At 43.9% G+C, this 26,122-nt stretch overlaps 2 protein-coding genes across 5 annotated transcripts; both read left to right on the forward strand.

Moving 5' to 3' along the window:
• Nucleotides 1–3,397: 3,397 nt before the first annotated feature.
• Nucleotides 3,398–5,973, forward strand: gdf9 (growth differentiation factor 9). The gene is made up of 2 exons (XM_068043030.1): nucleotides 3,398–3,697; nucleotides 4,174–5,973. The coding sequence occupies exons 1-2, from the start codon at nucleotides 3,580–3,582 to the stop codon at nucleotides 5,121–5,123; spliced, it is 1,068 nt and encodes a 355-aa protein (XP_067899131.1). The 5' UTR covers nucleotides 3,398–3,579; the 3' UTR covers nucleotides 5,124–5,973.
• An 8,873-nt stretch (nucleotides 5,974–14,846) lies between these two features.
• On the forward strand, nucleotides 14,847–19,540 carry uqcrq (ubiquinol-cytochrome c reductase, complex III subunit VII). Of its 4 annotated transcripts, none has more exons than XM_068043840.1 (4): nucleotides 14,860–15,020; nucleotides 18,100–18,257; nucleotides 18,392–18,569; nucleotides 19,317–19,540. In XM_068043840.1, the coding sequence occupies exons 3-4, from the start codon at nucleotides 18,416–18,418 to the stop codon at nucleotides 19,409–19,411; spliced, it is 249 nt and encodes an 82-aa protein (XP_067899941.1). In that variant the 5' UTR covers nucleotides 14,860–15,020; nucleotides 18,100–18,257; nucleotides 18,392–18,415; the 3' UTR covers nucleotides 19,412–19,540. The 4 variants fall into 4 exon arrangements, with proteins under 4 accessions (XP_067899942.1, XP_067899941.1, XP_067899940.1 ...); XM_068043842.1 differs by having other exon boundaries at nucleotides 14,888–14,909; XM_068043841.1 differs by lacking the exon at nucleotides 18,100–18,257 and having other exon boundaries at nucleotides 14,847–14,909.
• The last annotated feature ends 6,582 nt before the right edge of the window (nucleotides 19,541–26,122 follow it).

The following is a 26,122-nucleotide window of genomic DNA, read 5'->3' on the forward strand; positions in this document are numbered from 1 at the left end:
TATATTTTTTCCCTCCTGTTGGTTCCCTCACTACCTGCCACAGACCCACTCTAGCAGCTTTGTCCTTTAGGACACTGCCAGTAGTGGTGCTACCAAACCACTCTTGGTGATGGACATTGAAGTCCCCTCACCCAGAGTACATTCTGTGCCCTTGCTACCCTCAGTGTTTCCTTCAGATCATGGAGCAGTACTGATTCATTAGCTGAGGAGGGGGGTGGGGGGTGGTAATCAGCAGGAGGTTTCCTTGCCCATGTTTCACCTGATGCCAGGAGACTTCATAGGGTCTGGAGTCAATGTTGAGGACTCCCAGGGCAACTCCCTCCTGACTGTATACCACTGTTTCACCACCTCTTTTGGGTCTGTCCTGCTGGTGGGACAGGTGGTGTCTGGGACATTTTCTGTAAGGTATTATTCTGTGTTGCTTGACTAGTCTGTGAGACAGCTCTCCCAACTTTGGCACAAACTCCCAGATGTTAGTAAGGAGGACTTTGCAGGGTCGACAGGGCTGGGTTTACCATTGTCATTTCCAGTGCCTAGGTCAATGCCAGGTGGTCTGTCCAGTTTCATTTCTTATTGACTTTGCAGTAGTTGGGTACAACTGAGTGGTTTGTTAGGCCATTTCAGAGAGCATTGCCTGTGGGTCTGCAGTCACAGATTTCTTTCTCTAAAGGGCATCAGTGAACCAGATGGGTTTTTACAACAACTGACAATGGTTCCATGGCCATCATTAGACTAGCTTTTTAATTCCAGATTTTTATTAATTGAATTTATGCCATGGTGGGATTTGAACCCATGCAGAGCAATATCCTTGGTCTCTGGTCCAATGACAATACCACTACGCCACCGTGACCTGCTTAGAGAACATATTACTTTGCTTCAGTATTCACTAGTGAGAGGGACCTGGTCATTTGTGAGGACAGCGTGGAACAGGCTGATATGCTCGAACAGGTTGAGGTTAAGAGGGAGGATGTGCTGGAAATTTTGAATGATATGAGGATAGATAAGTCCCCGGGGCCAGACGGGATATACCCAAGGATATTACAGGAAGCGAGGGAAGAGATTGCTGCGCCTTTGGCAATGATCTTTGCATCTTCACTGTCCACTGGAGTAGTACCAGATGATTGGAGGGTGGCAAATGTTGTTCCCTTGTTCAAGAAAGGGAATAGGGATAACCCTGGGAATTATAGACCAGTCAGTCTTACGTCGGTAGTGGGCAAATTATTGGAGAGGATTCTGAGAGACAGGATTTATGATTATTTGGAAAAGCATGGTTTGATTAGAGACAGTCAGCATGGCTTTTTGAGGGGCAGGTCATGCCTCACAAGCCTTATTGAATTCTCTGAAGATGTGACAAAACACGTTGATGAAGGAAGAGCAGTGGATGTGGTGTATATGGATTTTAGCAAGGCGTTTGATAAGGTTCCCCATGGTAGGCTCATTCAGAAAGTAAGGAGGCATGGGATTCAGGGAAATTTGGCTGTCTGGATACAATATTGGCTGGCCCATAGAGGTCAGAGGGTGGTAGTAGATGGAAAGTATTCAGCATGGAGCTCGGTGACCAGTGGTGTTCCACAAGGATCTGTTCTGGGACCTCTGCTCTTTGTGATTTTTATAAATGACTTGGATGAGGAAGTGGAAGGCTGGGTTAGCAAGTTTGCCAATGACACAAAGGTTGCTGGAGTTGTGGACAGTGTGGAAGGCTGTTGTAGGTTGCGACGGGACATTAACAGGATGCAGAGCTGGGCTGAGAAGTGGCAGATGGGGTTCAACCTGGAAAAGTGTGAAGTGATTCATTTTGGAAGGTCAAATTTGAATGCGGAATACAGGCTTAAAGACAGGATTCTTGGTAGTGTGGAGGAACAGAGGGATCTTGGGGTCCATGTCCATAGATCGCTCAAAGTTGCCACCCAAGTTGATAGGGTTGTTAAGAAGGCATATGGTGTGTTGGCTTTCATTAACAGGGGGATTGAGTTTAAGAGCCGCGAGGTTATGCTGCAGCTCTATAAGGCCCTGGTTCGACCACACTTGGAATATTGTGTTCAGTTCTGGTCGCCTCATTATAGGAAGGATGTGGAAGCTTTGGAGAGAGTGCAGAGGAGATTTACCAGGATGCTGCCTGGACTGGAGGGCATGTCCTACGAAGAAAGATTGAGGGAGCTAGGGCTTTTCTCATTGGAGCGACGAAGGATGAGAGGTGACTTGATAGAGGGGTACAAGATGATGAGAGGCATAGATAGAGTGGATAGTCAGAGACTTTTTCCCAGGGTGGAAAGGGCTATCACCAGGGGGCATAATTTTAAGGTGATTGGAGGAAGGTTTCGGGGAGATGTCAGAGGTAGGTTCTTTACACAGAGAGTGGTGGGTGTGTGGAATGCGCTGCCAGCGGTGGTAGTAGAAGCAGATACATTAGGGGCATTTAAGTGACTCTTGGATAGGTACATGGATGATAGTAGAATGAAGGGTAGGTAGTTAGTTTGATCTTAGAGTAGGTTAAAGGTTCGGCACAACATCGTGGGCCGAAGGGCCTGTACTGTGCTGTACTGTTCTATGTTCTATTACCACCTATTTTGAACTAAAAATATCATAAAGCATATGCTGGTCTGTTTCTATTGGGGGAAAAAACCTTCAAGTAACTCATAGGGAACATCGATAGCCATGCAGGGGTTACAGAAGCTAGTAAGGATTAATAGCGGGATGGGAACAGGAACCTCCAGCATGAATGGGGCCTGCAGGATATTGGGATCAATAATAATGCTGGAGGAGTCTGTCACAGGGCAGGTGATCATGGGTGCCGTAAGACATAAATGGCAAGGCAAGGAGCCACCAAAGCTCAAAAGCATCGATTGGGGGTTGGGGGGGGGGGGGTTGGGGGGGGGGGGGTGGGAGGGAGGGTGACAGGAGACATTCGTGAAATTCCTTTCTAAAGTAATAAAAAATAATTACAAAATCTTACAATGACAGCCTTAAAGTGACAGCTTCATTGTTAATTGCTTAACAACCCTTTTCCGATTTATTTGAAAATGCTCTACAATGCCGCAAAGCTTGTCCCATCTTGAAATATAAACTCTGTTGAACATTTAAAAAATTCCATTGCTCGTCTCCATAGAATTATAATAATTTCATACGAGATCCCCTTTCCTCAAACTACTAACACAATCTCAGCATTCTTGCGTGTCAAACATGGAGGAGTTGTCGTTTGACTGCGTATTAAATGATCTTTATTAATGGTCTTAATAAGGTCGTTGCACCTGAACCTGATAGAGCCTCTTTAAAAGGGTTAGAGAGCCTGTGTCTCTAATTCTATTGAGCTGAGTATTTTTTTTTGAGTGTGTTGGGTTGACTGTTGTTCTCAGGACTATGTGTGTTGCGAAAGATGTCGTTCTGTATCTTCGCTGCAGTATTTGGTTAGCGTTGTTAAGCGGTTCTATCACTCCCACCACTCCAATCAGCTCCGCCAGTCTAGAGGTAACCCGAAATCCTGAGGATTATATTCAGGTTCCTCTCCTAAAAGTGTTAGTGGAGAAGACTGGCTGGGGTTATCGGATTCCTTTGGAACCCGATGTCAAGTATCTAAAGTATATGAAAAGATTATACACTATGTCTGCCACGCAGGATGGAATACCCAAGAGACCGGCAGATCACCGATATAATACTGTGAGGTTATTAGCGCCACGGGCTCAGTCCCGTAATGGGGAAGGTAAAAAACCAAATGTTACACTTGTGTCTTAAAGGTCTTATTTTACGTAACACTGCTTGGTGTGTTATATCAGTGGAAAAGTTCGCAAAACCTCTTAAGTCGCCTTGCTTACAAGTTTTTTTTAAAGGAACATGTTAGCTGTATTAAATTATGATTCGCAGGTTTATGACATATCTCGTCACAGTTGTATCTGTCTTTTTTCTGTTGTACCTTTTTACAGATTTCCTGTAGCTGTCACTTGTACAGAATAGGGGGGCCATGTGGTAATACAGCATTTATGGATTGGAGAGCTGTAAATATATGGTGTAACTACAATCAGACTGACTTCACTGAAGTTATTAAAATATTATGGCAAGGCAAATTTGATAGCTTTAGTGCACCACTTCATTTTAAAATGTATGCGTTGATTCTCTTCCAATATGAAGACTTGTAAAACGGAGTTATACCTGGTAACACTTAATTTTTTTTTTGTTTAGTGTTTGAACAGGATTTATTTTATGGCTTGGGTCCTGTGATTTCTCGGGAACAGTTACTCCGATCGGTACTCCTGTACTCTGTCCATAAACCTGCATCCTCTCCTATCCTGTGCCGCTGCAATCTCACTGTCCAGGAGGCAGCCCCTGTCCCGGGCCAGACCTGCTCCAGTGCTCACCGTTCACACACCTTCCGCATCCGCTTTGAGCGCAGGAAGAGACACCAGTGGGTCGAAGTGGACCTGGCTTCTTTTCTCCAGCCGTTCGTCGGGCCTCACCGGGGAGACCTTCACATGGTGTTCAACTACCAGTGCACCAAAGCCGGCCAACAGGGCAAGGGCCCGGCTGTGCGGGGGCTTTCTGACGGCACGTTGGAATGGACTCTGCCGGCTCCTTCGCTGCTCCTGTTTCTCAATGACACGCGTGAACAAGCCCATCAGAGCTGGCTCCCGGTTGAGCTAGGCGGTCGGGCAGAGAGGCCGAAGAAAAGTTCTCTCAATGGGAAGAGGGAGACGGTCGTGGCCGTGAGGTCTGTGCGTCGCCGCAGAGGTCCTGAAGCTGATGGGTTGGGTAATGTGCCGACGGTTTCCACTAGGTTGCAAAAAGCTCGGCGCTTTCCCCGTTTTCAGTACCCCGATCACGAATGTCAGCTTTACGATTTCCGATTGTCTTTCAGGCAGCTCCGGTGGGACCGCTGGATTATTGCCCCACACAACTACAATCCACGTTACTGCAAGGGCAGCTGTCCCCGGGCACTGAGCCATCGTTACGGATCCCCCGTCCACACCTTGATTCAGAACATCCTCTACGAAAAAGTGGACTCGTCAATTCCTCGCCCTTCCTGTGTTCCTTCCAAATACAATCCACTGAGCGTGCTAACTCTGGAAAACGATGGTTCCATAGTTTACAAAGAGTATGAAGATATGATTGCTACGACATGTACCTGCCGTTAATGGATGATTTCTTGAGTCTTTACGTCTGATCGGTCGGAATGGGAAATTTATTGCTTGAAAAGCCAAGAAAATCGCCATGTGTCTTGTACATAAACTTTTTTTATTTCTATTTATTTTTCAGCTATTTAAGTGCAATTGTAGTTCGAAATGCCCAGGATGAAGTGTGGCCCACTACTGTTGCACCAGTATGACTAACTTCAGGTTTATCAAGCTTGAAGTTTGGCATTGTTTTGCTTAAGTGTGCTCTCGTAGTTCTGACTAATCTTGTTTTTAATGTTTAAACTCGTTTTGAAGCTGTCGAGATAACTGCCCTAAATGACGTTTTTCTTGGCCGTGCAGGCATGGAAAGTTGGGTACACAGATCACCGATGCTACCTTCACCTGCCCCTACCCCCCCCCCCCCCCCATCCCTTAAGTAACTTTTAAACAAATGTTTGGTGATGTAGCTAATTTTATTTTGGGTAGGTTGCCAATATTTATTCAGAATGGATAAATTCATTAAACATAATCCGAACGAATTAAGTGCCTTTTTTGCAAAGTTTCGTTAACTCTGCATAGTGTGTGCACCATAGCCAGCAGTGAATTGAGAAATATTTCCACACGGGCTGATGGGTGACCAGAATCTAAACTTGTCGATTGCGCCATTGGGGAAATTCTTGCATTGCTGCTGATGGTTAATGAATCGTAAAGATGTAACTTTTTAAAAACAATGTTTTTAAGGACACATTGAGTGAAAATGAATCTTTTTTGCACAATTCTGACATGTGGTACAAAACCCTGTTGGTACCTGATGGAGTTGTACTTTAATGTATGAAATCCTTGAACGAGAACAGTTGCAGACTCTGCTTGGAGGACCAAGACAGTTAATAAATAACAATTGCAAATTAGTATTTTTCTGTGCCTTTTTTGATTTGTAGGAATTCAGTATATTTTTCAGACAAACTGCTTCGAACAATGAGTATTTAATTCCTTTTTCAAATGCTACATCTTGGCCCAGCCAAGAATGCTGCTTGGAATTTGTAACACTATCAAAGTGGCTCTATTTGCATTTACTGCTTTTGCTAACAGGGCCATGACTTGCTCTAATGTTCTCCTGAGATAGCATAGAACTTCTACTTAAATTTCCAGAGTTTAGGAATGTGCCATATAATTGAACTCTTACATCAACAGGACAAAAACAAACATACTACTGGGTTGACTGGAACTAGCTTCTGATAGCTGTCTGCCTCAAGTCTACACTGAGGAACACTTCCTGTTAAAGCTGTTTTTCCTCCTGTATGCTGAGACCAAGTTCTACTTCCACCTTGTTCAATCCCCTGCACTCTGATTTGTCTCTATATGCCTGTCATCCTGTATTACTGAGTAGAAATTTCCTCAATAGCTAGGAAACTGTAGCAGTAACACGATTGCATCCTTCTTGGTGGCAACTTAATTGAATTTTACTATCTTAGCCTGAGCTTCCACCTTCATAATCCTTTTCATCACCAAGACCAACTGTAACCTCCTAACAGTGTCTGCCTCTGCCCATTGGCAGATAAAACCCTCACCCATGCCTCTTGTCTCTAGATGTGACTATTAAAGGAATTCCCCTCTAAACATCAGCTCGTCAAAACTTTGCTGTTGTATGTATCCTAACTGGCACCAAGTCCTATTTATTCATAACCCCTGTGTTGGACCTAAATTGTGTCCAGCAATGCCTTTTTAAAAAAAAAAAAAAAATCAATCCATTTATATCCCTCCATAATCTACAGCTCTCATTCTAGGACAACCCTCATTCCAAATTTTGCTTAATGTTCCTGTGAAGTGTCTTGCACACTTTACTATTTCCTTGGCAGCCTGGTGTCTCAGCAAAACACAAGGTTGTAAGCAGTTACTAACTCCCTGCAAACTGGGCCTTGGAATTACAATCTATAATGGCTTACACAGGCAGAGTAAGACATTGGAGTTTGCTGATACATGTTAGGTGGGAATGTAAGCTGAGTATCTGGGTTATGCCAGTGGGCACCAAGGTGGAGGATGAAGTATAATGTGGAAAGTGAAGTTATTTAGGAGTAAGAATGGAAACTTTAAGTGACTCTTAAATGATCAGAGGCTTGGCTTGTACTTGTACAAGGAAGACAGTTAGAAAGCTGGAATAGCAAGCAATTAAGAGTAAATGGGATGTTGACCTTTGCAAAGATTGTTGTAAAAGAACAAGGAAGTTTTGCTACAATTGTATAGGGTTTTGGGAGACTGCACCTGGAATACTTTACAGGTTTGGTCTCTATCGAAGGATATACATGCCTTGGTGCTACAGCGAAGGTTCACTAGATTAGTTGTGAAGAAGGGTCACTGACTTGAAATGGTATCTCTTAGCATTTCTTGTCTTTATTTCAGATTTCCAGCATCTGCAGTATTTTGCTTTTTTAAAACTAGATTAGTTCCTGGATTGAGTAAATTGGGCCTTGTACTAAATTTAGAAGATTGAGAGGTAATCTCATTGTACTATAAATTTCTGAAGGGGATTGATGGGTGTTTCTCCTGGGGAATCTAGAACATGGGGCACAGCCTTGGGATAAAGGGTCAATCATTTGAGTGACAAACCTATTCAGAGGGTTGTGAATCTTTGGCATTCTATACCCCAGATATTGTGGATGCTCCATTGTGTGTATTCAAGACTTGAGATTGATATTTCTAAAATGAGGGCAGTGGGCAAGAAAGTGCAGTTAAGGTAGAAGATCATGATTGTTTAGAATGGCAAAGCAAGTTGGAAGGGCTGAATGGTCTACTCGTTCTTCTGTACAAATAATAAACATATAAATGGAGAGCCAGAAGCACCCTACTGTCACTACATTGCTCAGTCTGGATAGTGTTTATGCTTCCCTGAACACTGGGGTCCATCAGTTGCCATGGAGACTCACCTTGGGCCTATTTAGTACCTGGCCCAATAAGTTGTTCATGAGGCCAATTGCTGCATCTTTTGCCCCCCCCCCCCCATATGACCCACCATCATGGCCAGTTTGTCTTCATGACTTAGCTGAAAAATCCACCATCTCCCATTAAGACCACTAATGTCTCCAGAACCCTGCCATACTTGGTATATGCCATTGGGATCCAGCCTTTCTGAAACTTTTTTGTTCTTCCCCCAGCTTGAACAGTTTGTACATATCTGCCTTGTAAATAATTGTTCACTTCAATGATGGTGCAAATCTGAGTAGTTTGTAAATAAGCCTGAGAATGCCCATTGATAATTAATCATGGAATCAGAAGTTTACAGCATGGAAGGAAGCCAAATGGACCATGTTAGTGCTAGTCTACAGGAGCCACCCGGTCTAATCCCATTTTCTAGCTCTAGGTCTGTAACCTTTGTAGGTTAAGGCACTTCAAGTGCATATTAAAGTACTTTTTTTAAATGTTGAGGATTTCTGCTTCTATCACCACCCCAGGCAATTAATTTCAGATTCCTCACCACCTTCTGGATGGAAATAAAAAAAATTCCCCTTGAGTCCCCTCTAACCATTCTATCTTTTTGTCCTAAATCTATGCCCTTGTTATGGACCTTCAACCAAAGGCAATAGGGCCATCCTATCTGCTCTATCTAGAACCCTCAATTGTATACATTCCAATTATATCTCCCTGCAGGCTCCTATTTTCCAAATAAAACAACCCTACCCTATCCAATCCAATCTTTCCTTATAACTAAACATTCTCCAGTCCAGGCACCATCCTTGTAAATCTCCTCTGCACCCTCTAGTGCAATCGCCTTTCCTGTAGTGTTGAGAAACCTGAATGTAGATCTTCAGTATTACCGCTTGCAGCAAAATACATGTATTACACCCTAGACAGGCTGGACAGATTTATTCCCTCACTACCAAATAACTTGGGGCTGTGGCCACCCTCCTAATAACTATGCTCCCACTTTAGCTATTCAGCCAGAGCCATGGCTGATGTTGCTATTTTATAGGACCCAATTCAGTGCTTGCTGAGGCTTTCCACTAGAGTGGAGATCCCTGCAATAAATGTTAGCACAAGAACGAACAACTTGCATTTGTATGGTATTTACATAGTAAAATATGCCAAGGTGCTTCACAGGAACATTGTAAAGTAAAATTTGGTATCTTGCTACATGAGATATTAGGACAGATGACCAAAAGCTTGGTAAGCGGTAGGCTTTAAGGAGCAGCTTAGAGGAGAAAAGATGAGGGGGAATGCCAGATCTTGGGGTCCAGGCAGCTGAAAGTACAGCCACAAAGAGTGGAGTGATTATAATCAGGATGCATAAGAGGCCAGAATTGGAGGAGTGCAGAGATCATGCAGGGTTGTAGGTCTAGAGGAGATTAGAGCTAGGGAGGAGTGAGGCCATGGAGGGATTAGAAAACAAGAATCCAAATTTAAAAAAGCAGAATACTGCACATGCTGGACATCTGAAATTAAAAACAAAATGCTGGTAATACACTGGTCAATGACCTTTCATCACAATTGGGGAAAAATTAGAAATGTAATTTAAAAAAAAGTAGTTTAACTGGTTTTGTAAGTGAAATGGCAGAGGATGGAAAAAGAACAAAAGGAAGATCTGTGATCGGGTGGAAGGCAAGAGAGATTAAATGACCACAGTTGGCAGTGCCGGGCCAAAGGGAGTGATAATGGGAGAAGTAAAGAAAAAAGTGTCTTGAGATATGAATGATAAAATGATGCATAGCTGCTGGCTGGAAGCAAATGCAAGACTAAAACCAAAACCTACAAAGAAAAAGGGAACAAAATGGAGGCAGAGGTTATTATTTGATACTGTTAAACTGAATGTTTAGGCCGGAAGGCTGTAAAGTGCCTAATTGAAAGATTAAGTGCTGTTCCTCGAGCTTACATAGAGTTTGTTGGAGCACTGCAGGAAGAATTTGACCAAGTGTGGCATCAAGGACCTCGAGCAAAACTGGAGTCAATAGGAATCAGGGAAAACTCTCCACTGATTGAAGTCATACCTTGCACAAAGGAAGATGGTTGTTGGCGGTCAATCATCTCAGTCCTAGGATTTCCTCAGGCTAGTATCACAGGCCCAACCATCTTCAGCTGCTTCAACAATGACCTTTCCTCCATCATAAGCTCTGAAGTGGGGATGTTTGCTGATTGCACAATGTTCAGCACCATTTGTAACTCCTCAGATTATGAAGCAGTCTATGTCCATATGCAGCAAGACCCGGACAACATTCAGGCTTGGGCTGATAAGTGGCAAGTTACATTCACATCACACAATTTCCAGGCAATGACAATGTCCAACAAGAGAATCTCCAACAAAAGAAAGTCCAACCACCTCCCCTCATTATTCAATTAGTATCGCTGAATCCCCCACTATCGACATTCTGTGGGTTACCATTGACCAGAAACATTGAGCAGCCATATAAATACTGTGCCTACAAGAGCAGATCTGAGGCTGGAATTCTGTAGCAAGTGACTCACCACCTGACTCCCCAATACCTGTCCACCATCTACAAAGCATAAGTCAGGAGTGTGATGGAATACACTTGCCTGGATGGGTGCAGCTCCAACAACACTCAAGAAGCTCGACACCATCCACGACAAAGCAGCCCGCTTGATTGGCACCCCATCCACCACTGTCAACATTCACTCCATTCACCACCGATGCACAGTGGCAGCAGTGTGCACCATCTACAAGATGCACTGCAGTAACTCACCAAGGCTCCTTCGACAGCACCTTCTAAACCCACGACCTCTACCACCTAGAAGGGCAAGGGCAGCAAATGAATGAGTACACCACCACCTGCAAGTTCTCCTCCAAGCCATACACCATCCTGACTTGGAACTATATTGCTGTCCCTTCGCCGTCGCTGGGTCAAAATCCTGGAATTCCCTTCCGAACAGCACTGTTGATGTACCTACACCCCAAGGACTGCAGCGGTTCAAGAAGGCAGCTCGTCATCACTTTCTCAAGGGCAATTAAGGATGGGCAATAAATGCTGGCCGAGCCAGCGACACCCACATCCCATGAATGAGTAATAAAGAAAAATTAAATATACCGCATCCACTGGTTCCCCCTTATCTATTCTGCTAGTTACATCCTCAAAAAACTCCAACAGTTTTGCTGATGAGAGCTAGCCAAGGAGAGCAGAAGCCGCTGCAGTGCTGAGGCTATCCAATGTTATTTCAGGGAGCGACACGCTATCGGTTGGGGTGGAGTTCACTGCACCCGTTAATGGCCACTTTGCCCTCTGTAATCACCAGCTCCACCAAGAGCTCCTGTTTCGCCAGGCCCGACTAGTTCCTCATCCACTATCCTGGCTATCTCCATTGCTGTCTGCTCAATTGGGGTGATACAGTAAAAGAATGGCACTCCTCCTTTGTTCTGGGCCTTCTCCAGTACATTGTGTATCTGTTTCTTCTGCAAGGACAAAAGAGAGTGAGATAAGGTATTGTTGTCCCTTTTGGCCATTATCACCTCCTCTATCCATTGGGAATTGCATGTCACCATGGTTACAGATCCTCAGTAGCACATCGCTGTGAGTCATTCTGAGGAGTCAGTGAATGCACTGGGCACACACCCCTCCCATGTTCAGGAGCAGCATGCGGTTGGAGGCTCCTCGAGTGGTGTGTCTGCTGGCGGGTGCAAGCTCTGAGACCTGTCTGGAGGATGTATGAAGTCATTGAACCTTTTATGACACTGAAACCAGTCATGCTTCTGCCACTGACAGCGACAGCAATCTGAACCCAGGCCTCTTTAGTTTCACCTGGCATTTGTGGTGTTTTGAGAATTGCATTGTACATATTGTTCACTTGAGACTACCATGTACATATGATCCAGCAGAGGATGCTGAAAGAGAAAGTATAAGTAAAACAGAATAAAGACAACTCCATTATGTTCAGTAGCATGATGTTTCAGTCTTTGCTTCATATTTCTTATTAAACACGGCTAAACCACACTCCAGTTCCAAGAACATCACAGCGTCCTCCTCCTCTTCCCATCCTCTGGGAAGAGGACCTCTCTCCTCTCCTCTCTCTCACAGCCTCCAACATTACATTCAGGTCACCTGAATGTAAGTGAGGGACAGCCCTCCCCGGGTGCCAGGACTCCAGCTCTCCTGTGACATCTCGCATCCCTCTGGCGCTGTGGAAGACTTTGGTACACTCAGCAGATTTCTCCCTTAGGGCAACCAACAGTCTCAGTGATGGCTGCTGCGGCGAGTCAGAATCAGTCATCTGGTCCATCTCTGTTCTTACCCCCAGGAGTTCCAATTGGCCAAGACATCTGTCTCCATATCAATTAAGGGCTCACCCATGTGAAGATCGTGACTTTAAACAGTTTCCCACTGGACTCCTGTTTCCCACCTCCATAGTGAAAATTCAGCCCAATGGGTCTACCAGGGTAGTCCTGTTTGTGGATCTTTGGAAGGAGGTAAAAGCAGGCTGTTTGGGGTTGGGTGACTATGGAGTCCATGGAGGGAAGATCTTCTTTTTATTCATTCATGGGATGTAGGCGTCACTGGCCAGGCCAGCATTTATTGCCCATCCCAAATTGCTCTTGAGAAGGTGGTGGTGAGCTGCCTTCTTGAACTGCTGCAGTCCATGTGGGGTAGGTACACCCACAGTGCTGTTAGGAAGGGAGTTCCAGGATTTTGACCCAGCGACAGTGAAGGAACGGTGATATAGTTCCAAGTCAGGATGGTGTGTGACTTGGAGGGGAACTTGCAGGTGGTGGTGTTCCCATGTATTTGCTGCCCTTGTCCTTCTAGTTGGTAGAGGTCGTGGGTTTGGAAGGTGCTGTCTAAGGAGCCTTGGTGCATTGCTGCAGTGCATCTTGTAGATGCTACACATCTCTAGAGCAGATGTGGTCAGCGATTGTCCTGGAGACAATGGTTTGATGTTTAGTGTGGAGACATGGTCTGGGGAAGTAGGAGGAAGTGTTAGAGAGTTGGCATTCAGCCTCAGCAAGGTAGAGGTAGGTTTGCCAGACAGCAACAGCACCACCCTTATCAGTAGGTTTGATAACAATGTTAGGTTTGGACCTGAGAGAACGGAGTGCAGCAAGTTCAGAAGGAGGCAGGTTAAAGTGACTGAGAGCAGAGAAACCAAGATGTCTGATGTCACACGGCAGTTCTCAATGAGAATTTTAAACTTTTGTTATTAGTTGCAATATGTGAGTCACTTCATAATTTGAGTGAAGTGCAGCGTTTTGCAAGAAGTGAGAAAATATCAAGTAGACTGGGCTTATTCTTGGAAGCACACTCAACACAAACTGTGCTCCACCAATGATCATGAAGAACATTGGCATGGATTTTGCAGCCAATGGTGAAGCAGTGGTGTTCAACAGAATGGTCAAGATTGCGATATATCAAGACCTCAAGAAAATCTCAATGAACACTGAGTGCAACAACAATAATCATCATCATGCCAAAGGGAAAAAAAGATTTAGTTGACCAGATGAGGTGATGGGGAAACATTCCAATCTACTTTATGATAGAGATAGCATCTCTTCAGAGTGTGAACAGTCTGGTAAATGTATTGCTTAACTTGATCCAACAGTTCTCTGATTTTCTTGGTGTGGTCTTAATGCTCGTTAAAGACTTTATTAACCATTGTCTGCATTTGTTTAGCAATTATTCCATTAGTGTTGAGTGTGGAAAATAGGTTTTAAACGTATTTTGTACATGAGAAATTAAATTATTTAATTCCATATGTTCTACATCTCCGTGATACCAGATCATTTGCTACATAATTTAAATAAAAAATGACTGGTCTTTAGAGGATGAATGTTTGACCAAATAAAAGCAATGTCACATACCTGAAACGTTAACTGGTTCTGTCTACACATATGCTGTCAGACCTGCTGAGTATTTCCAACACTTTCTGTTTTTCTTATGTTTGACCAAATATGGGCAAAAAGGAGTAAAAAAACGAACTTGATAGACACTAATGATACGGAAGACAAATGGGATTCCACATTTGCTGTTGAGTGCTTTGGTTAGCAGAACTCAACATACTGAACTGGTCAGAACAGAAGAAAAAAATTGGGGGTAGAATTTCTGTGAGGTTTCTCCCAATCTGCCGCTATTACTTTGGCAGAAAATTGGCAGAAACATTCACACCTCGTTTCCAAAGTTCCTGCTGCGAATCCACCAGTTATTGTGGGAGCTCAGAAGAACCCTCTTGGAAATTCTACACCTTCATCTCTTTCCTCTGTTAGTATATACATTGCAACTTAAGCACATTTTACAACAAGAAAATATAGATTAAGAACAAGGGTTATTTGGCTTATCAAGCTTATTTCTTCTATAGAACAATTTGCATTACCATTTACCATTACATAATTTTCATTATATAAATAGAATTAAATCCTTACTTGTCTAACGGAAATTATCTACAAACAAGTCGTTGTTGCATTTCTCCCTGAATAATTGAGTAAAGATCTGCTATAACAAACTAACATTGACAATATACATTGTCAGCCCTGAGGACACTTTGTATAGAGACATGTAGAGGAGCTTTTTTATTGTTAAATATTGGATGATTATGTCTTTACTTATCCTCATAAACTTTATTGCTGTTTTTGATGAGATATTAATCCAAGTTTGTTTACTGTGCAGGCCGGTGTGTTTCCAGCAGACAATTTCAACACCTTCACTTTTATTTGAACCACTGACTTGCACGTGCGCTTTGTGAAACGTGATTATTCGGCGCGCTCTGGTCTGGTTACGTCAGACGTAGTGTGCTTGCGGATGACGTAAGAGCGTCGGGTGAGGTGGGTGGGACTTTAGGGAGTTGAGCTGCCGCCATTAGAGTCGGAACCAAGGAGACGGGAAGGTGAGATTTAGAGGGGCAAGCGAGCTGTGGGAGTTTGGAGCTGGTGCTCGCTGACTCTGCAGCAGGGGTAAACGCAGAGCGGCTGCTGACTGAGGCCGTCGGACGTTGGGGGTAAATGTTAGGAGCGAGAGTTTAATGACGCGGGGAAGGCGAGATTAATGGGGAAACACGGGGAGTTGCGGCCGAGTGAAGGGCCGCACTCACTCCATCATAACCAGGGAGACCCTGCAGGGGGGAGGCTTAGACTTTAGCTTCAGGGTTCAACGTTGAGACCCCATAGGGTCCCAAGGCCCCCAATGCAGAACAGTGCCCAGATTGCCAACAAACATTCAACTGTTCGCCAGAAATGCTGTGATGCGGCCCAGGGTTTCAGTACCAGCTTTCAAACTAATTCCATATTTCAAATGGTATTTGCAACCTATGACTCCAAATTTGAGTTCTTGACTCTCACTCCATATTTGGAATATTACCTGCCTGCCTTCGGTTTGTCCTTGAAGGGCGATTTGGAAGTGCTGACTAGATGGATATGGCATTTGTGAAATTGTTGCAATTTATTTTTTCCACTTGGAGGTCAGACCTTGTACAGAGTTGAAAATGTCCTAATATGTGATGCCAGCAGATCTTTGTACCAAGTCACCACTTAAAGAAAAAGGTTTTAAGTAATGGCAGAAAGGCATCTGTGGCGAGAGAAGCAGAGTTAAGGTTTCAGGTCAGTGACCCTTCTTCAGAACTGTTCTGAAGAAGGTTCACTGACCTGAAACCTTAACTCTGCTTTTCTCTCCACAGATGCTGCCAGACAAGCTGAGTATTTCCAGCATTTCTTGTTTTTATTTCAGATTTCCAGCATCCGCCGTATTTTGCTTTTATTTTAGTGATGGCAGAAAGAACTTCTTGACATACAGGGTAGTTGAAATCTGGAACCCCCTCTTCCAAAAAGCTGTTGAGGCTAGGTTAATTGAAAATGTAAAAACTGAGATTGATAATTTATTGTTGGGTATGGTAAAGGCCTGCTACCCGACCTGAACCTGACAGAACCGAAGACGTGTCCGGTCGGGCCCATCTTCCGGGTCCACGCTCGGGGTCGGGCCGGGCCAGACACGCACTACAAAAAAATTTACCCGAACTGAGAGTCCGGAATGAAACTGAGTCTGCGCAGTGAGTGAATGATGTCACTATGACGTAATGACTCATGCGCTGCAGCTTCGTGGAGCTTCCCAGTCAGATGGTAAGTAAAGGGATGGTCGGGTCGGGCCTGGGGCAAAAACGGAGTTGCTCGGGCCGGGTTCTTTTTCCTGACCTGAGCAGGTCTTTAAGGCATGGGTTTTAACGCTTATGAAACCAAGGCATGTAGGTGGAGTTAAGGAATAGGTTAGCCATGATCTTTATGTTGTGTGACATTACCGCCATTCTAAGTGGGATAGATTCAGAACCGATCTTATCAGCTCAAACCTGGGCATCCATGTGGTGCTGTGGACCAGCAGCAGAATTGTATTCCACCTCAATCTGTAACCTCATGTCCCAGCATATTCCTCAGTCAGCAATTACCATCAAGCCAGGGACCAATGAGGATTGTAGAAGAATATGCCAGGAGTAGCACCAGGCTTACCTAAGAACGAGGTGCCAACCTGGTGAAGTTGCAACACCAGACCACTAAATAGCTGAAGCAGCATGCTGTGGACAGAGCTATGCAATCCCACAACCAACGGTGCAGATTAAACTCTGCAATCCTGCCGCATCCAGTCGTGAATATTGCTGAAAGGTCCGGAGGAGGAGGTGCTGTGAACACGCCATCCTCTGTGATGGCAGAGCCCAGCATATGATTGCAAAGATAAAACTGAAATGTTGGCACCTCTGACTGAAGATGGTTGCAGAGTGGATGATTCACTCCACTTGTTATCAAGACATAGCTGAGCACACTGGATCGAGCAAAGGCTGTAGACCCTGATAATATCCCGGTTATAGTTCCAAAGACTTGTGCTCCAGAACTAGCCGTACCTCTAGCTAAGCTGTTGGCCACAACATTGGACTAGTAACATAAATACTGTGGCTACAAGAGCAGGTCAGAGGTTGGGTATTCTGCAGTGAGTGACTCACTACCTCATTCCCCAAAGCTTTTCCACCATGTACCATTTCAGCAGTGGTTGATGAGTTGTAGGTCCAACGCTCAAGAAAATCAACACCATCTAGGACAAAGCTGCCGTCTGGCCCCCTGTCCACCACATTAAACAGTCACTTCTTTCACCACTGTAGCTTTAGTGTGTACCATCTACAAGATGCACTGCAGCAACTCACCAAGGTTTCTTAGCGTGTCCAAAACCTGCTACCTCCACCACCTAAGACATGCAGAAGACACATGGGAAACACCACCTACAAGTTCCCCTTCAAGTTGCACACCAATTTCAATTGAAAATATATCACCATTCGTCCTTTGCTGGGTCGAAATCCTGGAACTCACATCTTAGCACTGCAGGAGTTCAAGAAAGCGGTGCATCACAATCTTCGTTATGGCAGTTAGGGATGGGCAATAAATGTTGGCCTTGCAAGTGACAGCCACATTCCATGAATGAATAATTTTTTCAAAAACTACGTAAATGGTGGAACAGGCTTGAGGGGCTCAATGGCCTATTCCTGTTCCCATAGTTCCACTGGCTCCTTTCCAGTGCATCAACTTCAGTGATCAAAGTGTCAAATTTGGTTTTGACCCACCTTATCTGACTAGTCATCTTCAGCTGTGTGTAGCAGTGCACACTTCTCATTCATCTGGCTGGGCAACTACTTAATCCTCACGCTCTGCTCCACATTGGTGATCCTTTAATCATTATGCCCTTTATGGAGCTCTTCCTTAAAACAAATTCACCTTGCTATCTCTCATTCAAAAGTATCACAAAAGCTTATCTGTCACCCTGCATTTGATTGCTTGTCCCATAGTTTCAGTCGTTCAAGTCCCCAGCAAAGCTTTCTTGAGACATTTTGCTGAGCATCTGCATTTTGAAGGAATGAATATGTTAACGTTTTCTTTGGATGGAACTCTTCATTATTGATCATTAGGCGATTTATTTATTTTATTATTTATTTAGCGATACACCACTGAGTCTGTGCCGACCAACAAGCACCCATTTGTACTAATCCTGCATTAATCCCATATTCCCTACCACATCCCCACCATTCTCCTACCACCTACCTATACTAGGGACAATTTACAATGGCCAATTTACCTATTAACCTGCAAGTCTTTGGCTTTGGGAGGAAACTGGAGCACCGGCAGAAACCCACGTGGTCACAGGGAGAACTTGCAAACTCTGCACAGGCAGTACCCAGAACAGAACCCACTGGAGCTGTTTAGTGACAGTAAGTTAACATGTGCTTTGACTTGCGTAGAAAATACAGTATTTGTAGATTCCACATTGGTTGTGTAGGATTTGCATTTGTAGTCTACATGCCTGAATGATGTCCACGATGTTTTTGTACTTCTATTTCCATAGAACCGTGGATTTAGTGGCTACAAAATGGGTCGCCACTTCGGAAACCTAATCAAGTTACGGCACATCATCACCTACACCATCTCTCCCTTTGAACAGAAGGCATTTGCAAATTTTCTCTCCAAAGGCATTCCCAATACATGGAGGCGATTCAAGGGTCAAGTGTTCCGGATTGTTCCCCGTATGTATAGCAGTGTTTCCATTAGCAATTCAGGCATTTTCTGTACTGAAATGAATTTTGAAATTTGGATTTTGCATTACAGGTGAAGTGTATGTTATGTCTTGCTGACCACTAATAAACTCTTATTTGTATGGGTCTAGCTTGATTCTATGTTAATTTTGAATAGAAACATACATAGGATTAAGCTAGGATGAATTGGTGTGGCTACAGCAGCGATTCCATGTTAACCATATGTACCAATTATAGTCAAAACATTTTGCATACACTTGCACAATACAGTTAAGTGTAGTTCACTTGTATTTGCTTAACATCTACTACCATTCAGTAAGGTAGTTAAGCATTTATTCCATTTTAAAAAAACAGTCGTGCACTCTGCTTTTCATCTTGCCCATTTTACCAACAAAGGCACAAAAAAGCTTAAAGTACATATGCCATACGAGTATGGGTATTGAGATCATTTTCATGTAATTTAGTAATCTGATACATCATTGATACTTTGGTTTAGGCAAGGATAATTTGCAAGCATTAATTGTTGTCATGTAAGAAACAGAATGTTACAGTGAATTAGAATGATCATTTTTGGGACTACCCCAAATAGAGTAGAGGGCATTTCACTTTGTGTCCTAGATCTGACCAAGAAGTGTTTCATGTTGAGAGTGGATGTGTTATATTCTTTGTCAGCTTGATGAAAATAAGTATTATTGTAGGTCTGATTTAAAAGTTGAACTGTCTCATTTTTCTTTCCAGCATTTGTGGCTTCATACCTTGTTTATACCTGGGGCAACCATGAACATGAATTGTCACTGAGAAAGAACCCGGCTGACTTTGCCAATGATAAATGAATGTTAATAGACAGAGGGGTTAATTTCTAATGATATATGAAGGGTATTCCTGACCAGCGTTTCCAACTGCTCACTTTCACTGAAAAAATTGTCTGTCTATTCAAAAATAAAATATTTATAACAATACAACCTGCTGTGAGTTTTATTCACTAAACAATCTATAATAGCTTTTTGTTCAGACTGTTTTGATTGGCTAGTTTAAGGGGTGTATCTTGTGGGTTTATTTGGTGGGTGATGCCTGGCGCTCACAGAGGCATGTGGGGCGAATGGAGGACTGGAGTGCGTGACACACATGTTGCTGGTGCTGGCGGGGTTGGGAGGGGAGGTGGTTGGTGGAGAACAAAAACAGTGGAAGGTAAGGGGAGCCCAACTGCAAAGTTACTGGCTGGAGAGATTGTTTCAATGAGGGATGGAGATGGCAAGAGTGGGATGGGCATGATATGGAAGGAATGGGATGAAAATGGTATAGGAAGAATGAGATGGGGTGGATGAGAAGATGGAATCTGTTGAGTGTGGCAAAATGGCAGGGACAGTTCTTTGATAAAATGTATTATTCGAAATCTATACGGGCTAAAAATAAAGATTCACTAGATTTCAATGAATTTTTAGAAAAGCTGTCAGGTGAATTAAATGAATACATCAGTGTTGATGCTACAGATGATGATAACAGTCTATACCTTCCAGAGTTTCTACACAGCCTTAACTCTAATGGGCATGGCACCACACAAACTTAGACTCAAAGGAGGAGCAGTTATAACGTTGCAATGAAACTTGAATCTTCTTTAAGGATTTTGTCACGCAGCAAGCTTGGTAGATAGGAAGCTGCTTTCTTCAATGATTGATGTTGAAATTATGACAGGAAGGTTTCAAGGAAATAGTATTCTTCAAATAATATTGAGCACATCAGATGTTAACGTGACTTTTTAACTCAGGAGAAAACATTTCCTAATTAAACTTCAATGTTCTATGATTATGAATAAGTCACAAGGGCAGACTCTTGACAAAATTTGCATTTATATTCCTAGGCCTGTTTTTACACATGAACAACTTTATGTAGCTTTTTCCAGAGAGAGAAGTTTTGATTCTGTTAGACATTGGTGAATGATAACCAGAAATCCTGTATTTAAAGAAATACTGTTGGAATAAAGATATTCATATAACTGCAAATGTTTTGTGGGTCTCTGCCAGTACAATTTTATATATTAACAGTAAAGAATTGTGAGCTGAAGTACTTTGCTGAATTGAGGGCAAGAAATTGAACAGGGCACCCAGGACTGCTCGTGTTAATGCCCTGAAGTCCAATCAGAGTGACTGACATTCGAGCTGGTTGCTTGTCCTCTCACTCGGGTTCGCTTGACTGCAGGTAGATGTTTTTTTAAAAACCTGTTTTAATGTAGGTAAAATTACACGTCGTATAAAAAAAAATGAATTGGATTTGTTCCTTTTTGACTGTTTCAAAAGCAGTTCCATCTTTGCTGGGAAAGAATACAAAGATTATACAGTGATTCCACTCCAGAGCTGAGATACTCCGTTTGTCCCACACCCGTTCTCATGCTGCATGTGACTGGATGAAGACAGAATAAGGATGGCAGCATCAAGTTAAGTAATGATAGCTGCTTGTTGGATTTGAGGGATGTGAAAAATGAAAGGGAGTAGGATTTCCAATACTCCCCTTCAATGGTGTTGAGAGGATAAAGATGTAATGATTCAGTTGTTGCATGTCAATAGAGTTTGCAACTCCTGATTCCTATCAGCTCATTAGAGGTGGGGTCATAGAGTCATAGAATTATACAGCACAGAAACAGATCCTTCGGCCCATCGTGTCTGTGCCAGCCATCAAGCACCTAACTATTCTAATCCCATTTTCCAGCACTTGGCCCGTAGCCTTGTATGCTATGGCGTTTCAAGTGCTCATCTAAATACTTCTTAAATATTGTGAGGGTTCCTGCCTCTACCACCTCTTCAAGCAGTGCCTTCCAGATTCCAACCACCCTCTGAGTGAAAAAATGTTTCCTCAAATCCTCTCTAAACCTCCTGCCCCTTACCTTAAAGCTATGCCCCCTGGTTATTGACCCTTCCGCTAAGGGAAAAAGTTCCTTCCTATCTAACCTAATGCCCCTCATAATTTTGTATACCTCAATCATGTCCCCCCTCAGCCTTCTCTGTTCTGAGGAAAACAACCCTAGCCTTTTAAGTCTCTCTTTATAGCTGAAATGCTCCAGCCCAGGCAACATCCTGGTGAATCTCTGCAACTTCTCCAGTGCAATCACATCCTTCTTCTAGTGTGGAGACCAGAACTGTACACAGTACTCCAGCTGTGGCCTAACTAGTGTTTTATACAGCTCTATTATAACCTCCCTTTTCTTATATTCTATGCCTTGGCTAATAAAAGCAAGTATCCCATATGCCTTCCGAACCACCTTATCTACTGTGCTGCTGCCTTCAGTGATCTATGGACAAGTACACCAAGGTCCCTCTGACCCTCTATACTTCTTAGGGTCCTACCATCCATTGTCTATTCCCTTGCCTTGTTAGTCCTCCCAAAATGCATCACCTCACACTTCTCAGGATTAAATTCCATTTGCCACTGCTCTGCCCATCTTACCAGCCCATCTATATTGTCCTGTAATCTAAGGCTTTCCTCCTCACTATTTACAAGCACCAGCTCTTGACATCGGGGCAGTATTTGACCAAGTGTAGCATCAAGGGGCCCTAGCAAAACAGGAGTCAATGGGAATCGGGGGGGGGGGGGGGGGAAAACTATCCACTGGTTGGAGTCATAACATAGCACAAAGGAAGATGGTTGTGATTGTTGGAGGTCAATCATTTCAGGCCCAGGACATCACTGCAGGAGTCCCTCAGGGTAATGTCCTAGGCCCAACCATCTTCAGCTGTTTTCTAATGACTTTCCCTCAAGATGAGATCAGAAGTGGAGATATTTGTTGATGATTGCACAATGTTCAGCACCATTTTTGCCTCCTCAGATACTGAAACCTGTGTCCAAATGCAACAAGATCTGGACAACATCCAGGCTTGAGCTGATAAGTGGCAAGTAACATTTGCACCTCACAAGTGCCAGGCAATGATGATTTCAAACAAGAGAGAATCTAACCATCTCTCCTTGATATTCAATGGCATCACCATCGCTGAATCCCCTACTATCAACATCCTGGGGGTTACCGTTGAGCAGAAATTGAACAGGACCAGCCACATCAATGCTGTGGCGATAAGAGCAGGTCAGAGGCTAAGAGGCGAGTAACTTGCCTCTTGTCTCCCCAATGCCTGTCCACCATCTACAAGGCAGAAGTCAGGAGTGTGATGGAATACTCTCCACCACTTTCAACATTCACTCCCTGCACCACCGATGCACAGTGGCAGCAGTGAGAACCATCTACAAGAGGCAGTGCAGCAACTCACCAAGGCTCCTATGACAGCGCCTTCCAAACCCGTGACGTCTACCACCTAGAAGGACAAGGGCAGCAGATTGAACACCACCACATGCAAGTTCTCCTCCAAGCCACATACTATCTTGCCTTGGAACTATATCGCCATTCCTTCACTGTCGCTGTGTCAAAATCCTGGAACTCCCTTCCTAACAGCACTGTGGGTACACCTATACCCCAAGGACTGCAGCGCATGGGAAATAAATGTTGGCCTAGACAGTGATGCCTACATTCCATGAACGAATCAAAAATACTAGTTGTATGACATGGGATTGATAAAAGTCACGAACAGACGACACACATTCCTCTTAGTTGGAGATTGGCACATAGAAGAGGAATCTGAACAAGGAAAATAAAGTAACTAAAAAGTGGTGAATTAATAGAAAATGAAATTAATAATACACTATGGAGAAGGACAATGTAGGTGCAGAGATCAGGGACGGGGATTGTGATATACGCAAACAAATTAGCATTGAAAGGGAGGCGATATCAGCAGTTTTAGCTGGCTTAAAAGTGGATAAATCCCCAGGCCCAGATGAGATATATCCCAGGCTGTGATGTGAGGCAAGGGAGGAGATTGCAGGGGCTCTGACACAAATTTTCAAATCCTCTCTGGCGACAGGTGAAGTGCCAGAGGACTGGAGGACAGCGAATGTGGTACCATTATTCAAGAAGCGTAGCAGGGATAAACCAGGTAATTACAGGCCAGTGAGTCTAACATCAGTGGTAGGGAAACTATTGGAAAAAATACTGAGGGACAGGATTAATCTCCACTTGGAAAGGCAGAGATTAATCAAGGATATTCAGCATGGCTTTGTCAGGGAGAGATCATGTCTAACCAATTTGATTGAATTTTTCGAGGAGGTGACTAGGTGTGTAGATGAGGGTAAATCAGTTGATGTAATCTATGTAGACTTCAGTAAAGCTTTTGATAAGGTCCCGCATGAGAGATTAGTCAAGAAAGTAAGAGCCCATGGGATCCAGGGCAATTTGGAAAATGGGATCCAAAATTGGCTTAGTGGCAGGAGGCAAAGGGTGATGGTCGAGGGTTGTTTTAGAGAGTGGAAGCGTGTGACCAGTGGTGTACTGCAGGGATCGGTACTGGGACCCTTGCTCTTTGTAGTGTACATTAATGATTTAGACGAGAATATAGGAGGTATGATCAGTAAGTTTGCAGATGACACGAAAATTGGTGGTGTCATAAATAGTGAGGAGGAAAGCCTTAGATTCCAGGACCATATAGATGGGCTGGTAAGATGGGCAGAGCAGTGGCAAATGGAATTTAATCCTGAGAAGTGTGAGGTGATACATTTTGGGAGGACTAACAAGGCAAGGGAATAGACAATGGATGGTAGGACCCTAAGAAGTACAGAGGGTCAGAGGGACCTTGGTGTACTTGTCCATAGATCACTGAAGGCAGCAGCACAGATGGGTAAGGTGGTCAGGAAGGCATATGGGATACTTGCCTTTATCAGCCGAGGCATAGAATATAAGAGCAGGGAGGTTATGATGGAACTGTATGAAACGCTAGTTAGGCCACAGCTGGAGTACTGTGTACCGTTCTGGTCACCACACTATAAGAAGGATGTGATTGCACTGGAGAAGTTGCAGAGGAGATTCACCAGGATGTTGCCTGGGCTGGAGCATTTCAGCTATGAAGAGACTGAAAAGGCGAGGGTTGTTTTCCTTAGAGCAGAGAAGGCTGAGGGGGGACATGATTGAGGTATACAAAATTATGAGAGGCATTGATAGGTTAGATAGGAAGACACTTTTTCCCTTAGAGGAGGTGGTAGTGGCAGGAACCTTCACAACATTTAAGAAGTATTTAGATGAGCACTTGAAACGCCATAGCATACAAGACTACGGGCCAAGTGCTGGAAAATGGGATTAGAATAGATAGGCTTGATGGCCGGCATGGACACGGTGGACCGAAGGTCCTGTTTCTGTATAACTCTATGACTCTGTGACTAACAGGAAACTAAAATAAAAACTGGAATACATCAAGGAAAGAAAGTCAAATTAAAAGAATGGAATATGAAACAGATCAGCACACATAAAAGACAAGCAGTGTTATAAAATCAAAGGTTTTTCCAGTGGCTGTTGGAGGACAAAAGTCCTCAAGTGATGTCTCGCAATAAGATTTAGTGATTATTATACACGGGTGATCGGGCAAAGGTAACACAGATATTAAAGTCCGCCACTCAATGAATTGTTGGTTACACTATGTAGCAACATGGAAATTGTGAAGTGGCACTACACGCTGGAACTCACAACAAGGTGTGGCAGGGAGAGCTGGTTCTCATCTGCTATTTAGTTAGAGATACAGCACTGAAACACCGAGTCTGTGCCGACCATCAACCACCCCTTTATACTAATCTTACACTAATTCCATATTCCTACCACATCCCCACCTGTCTCTATATTTCCCTACCACCTACCTATACTAGGGACAATTTATAATGGCCAATTTACCTATCAACCTGCAAGTCTTTGGCATGTGGGAGGAAACCGGAGCACCCGGAGAAAACCCACGTAGACACAGGGAGAACTTGCAAACTTCACGCAGGCAGTACCCAGAATTGAACCCGGGTTGCTGGAGCTGTGAGGCTGCGGTGTTAACCACTGCGCCACTGTGCTGCTCTAATGCCAACAGGGTGAGTTCCATAACATGTGAAAAAGGTAATTGCCCACTGGAGGCTGAGCACTTAACTGAATAGGAAATTTGGCCAAGAGTCATCCTTAGGCTCCCTAGGTCACAGGCCTCTTAATGATTGTCACAGATCAGTATTCACAAAGTCCAATGGATGGTGAGTGTTTGGGGTGGGAATACATAGGCTGGGATGTTGTTGAGCTCCCGACGGCAAGCTCCATGGTGGGGGGAGGGTTGGAAGATCGCAGTGGCAGCAGTCTGCCACGGGACTGCCGAGTTCGATCTTCCTAGCGGTGGCAAGGCTCAATGGCAGCCCTTGCCTCACTTGGTGACAGGACCCAACTTTAAATATTTAAATAAGGCAATAAATAAATTTAAATATCATTCACCTCGATCTTACTGGCCGCCCGGGACCTTCCGTGCGTCAGGCAGCAGTCAGTTGCCTTCACTTTCCCATCCAAGGAAAGCTGGCACATCTGAGGTGGGGAAGGGAGAAACTTAGGATTCTTAGTGTAGTGCTGGAGGAGGGAGAATCAGGGTCAACTCTGCATTTCTAGTGTAGGGGGTGGAGGAATGGGTGACCTCTGCTCTTTGTGCAGTTGAGTTGGGGGAGAGGTT

This window comes from Heterodontus francisci, chromosome 12, assembly GCF_036365525.1.
Source record: "Heterodontus francisci isolate sHetFra1 chromosome 12, sHetFra1.hap1, whole genome shotgun sequence".
NCBI lineage: Eukaryota > Metazoa > Chordata > Chondrichthyes > Heterodontiformes > Heterodontidae > Heterodontus > Heterodontus francisci.

What these genes read in the sequence shown, in the direction of transcription:
- uqcrq (XM_068043841.1), top strand. Translation starts at nt 18,416, where the DNA reads ATGGGTCGCCACTTCGGAAACCTAATCAAGTTACGGCACATCATCACC. An exon ending in AGTGTTCCGGATTGTTCCCC is followed by an intron (nt 18,570 to 19,316) that starts GTATGTATAGCA and finishes TTTTCTTTCCAG; the next exon opens with CATTTGTGGCTTCATACCTT.
- gdf9 (XM_068043030.1), top strand. Translation starts at nt 3,580, where the DNA reads ATGAAAAGATTATACACTATGTCTGCCACGCAGGATGGAATACCCAAG. An exon ending in TCAGTCCCGTAATGGGGAAG is followed by an intron (nt 3,698 to 4,173) that starts GTAAAAAACCAA and finishes TTTTTTGTTTAG; the next exon opens with TGTTTGAACAGGATTTATTT.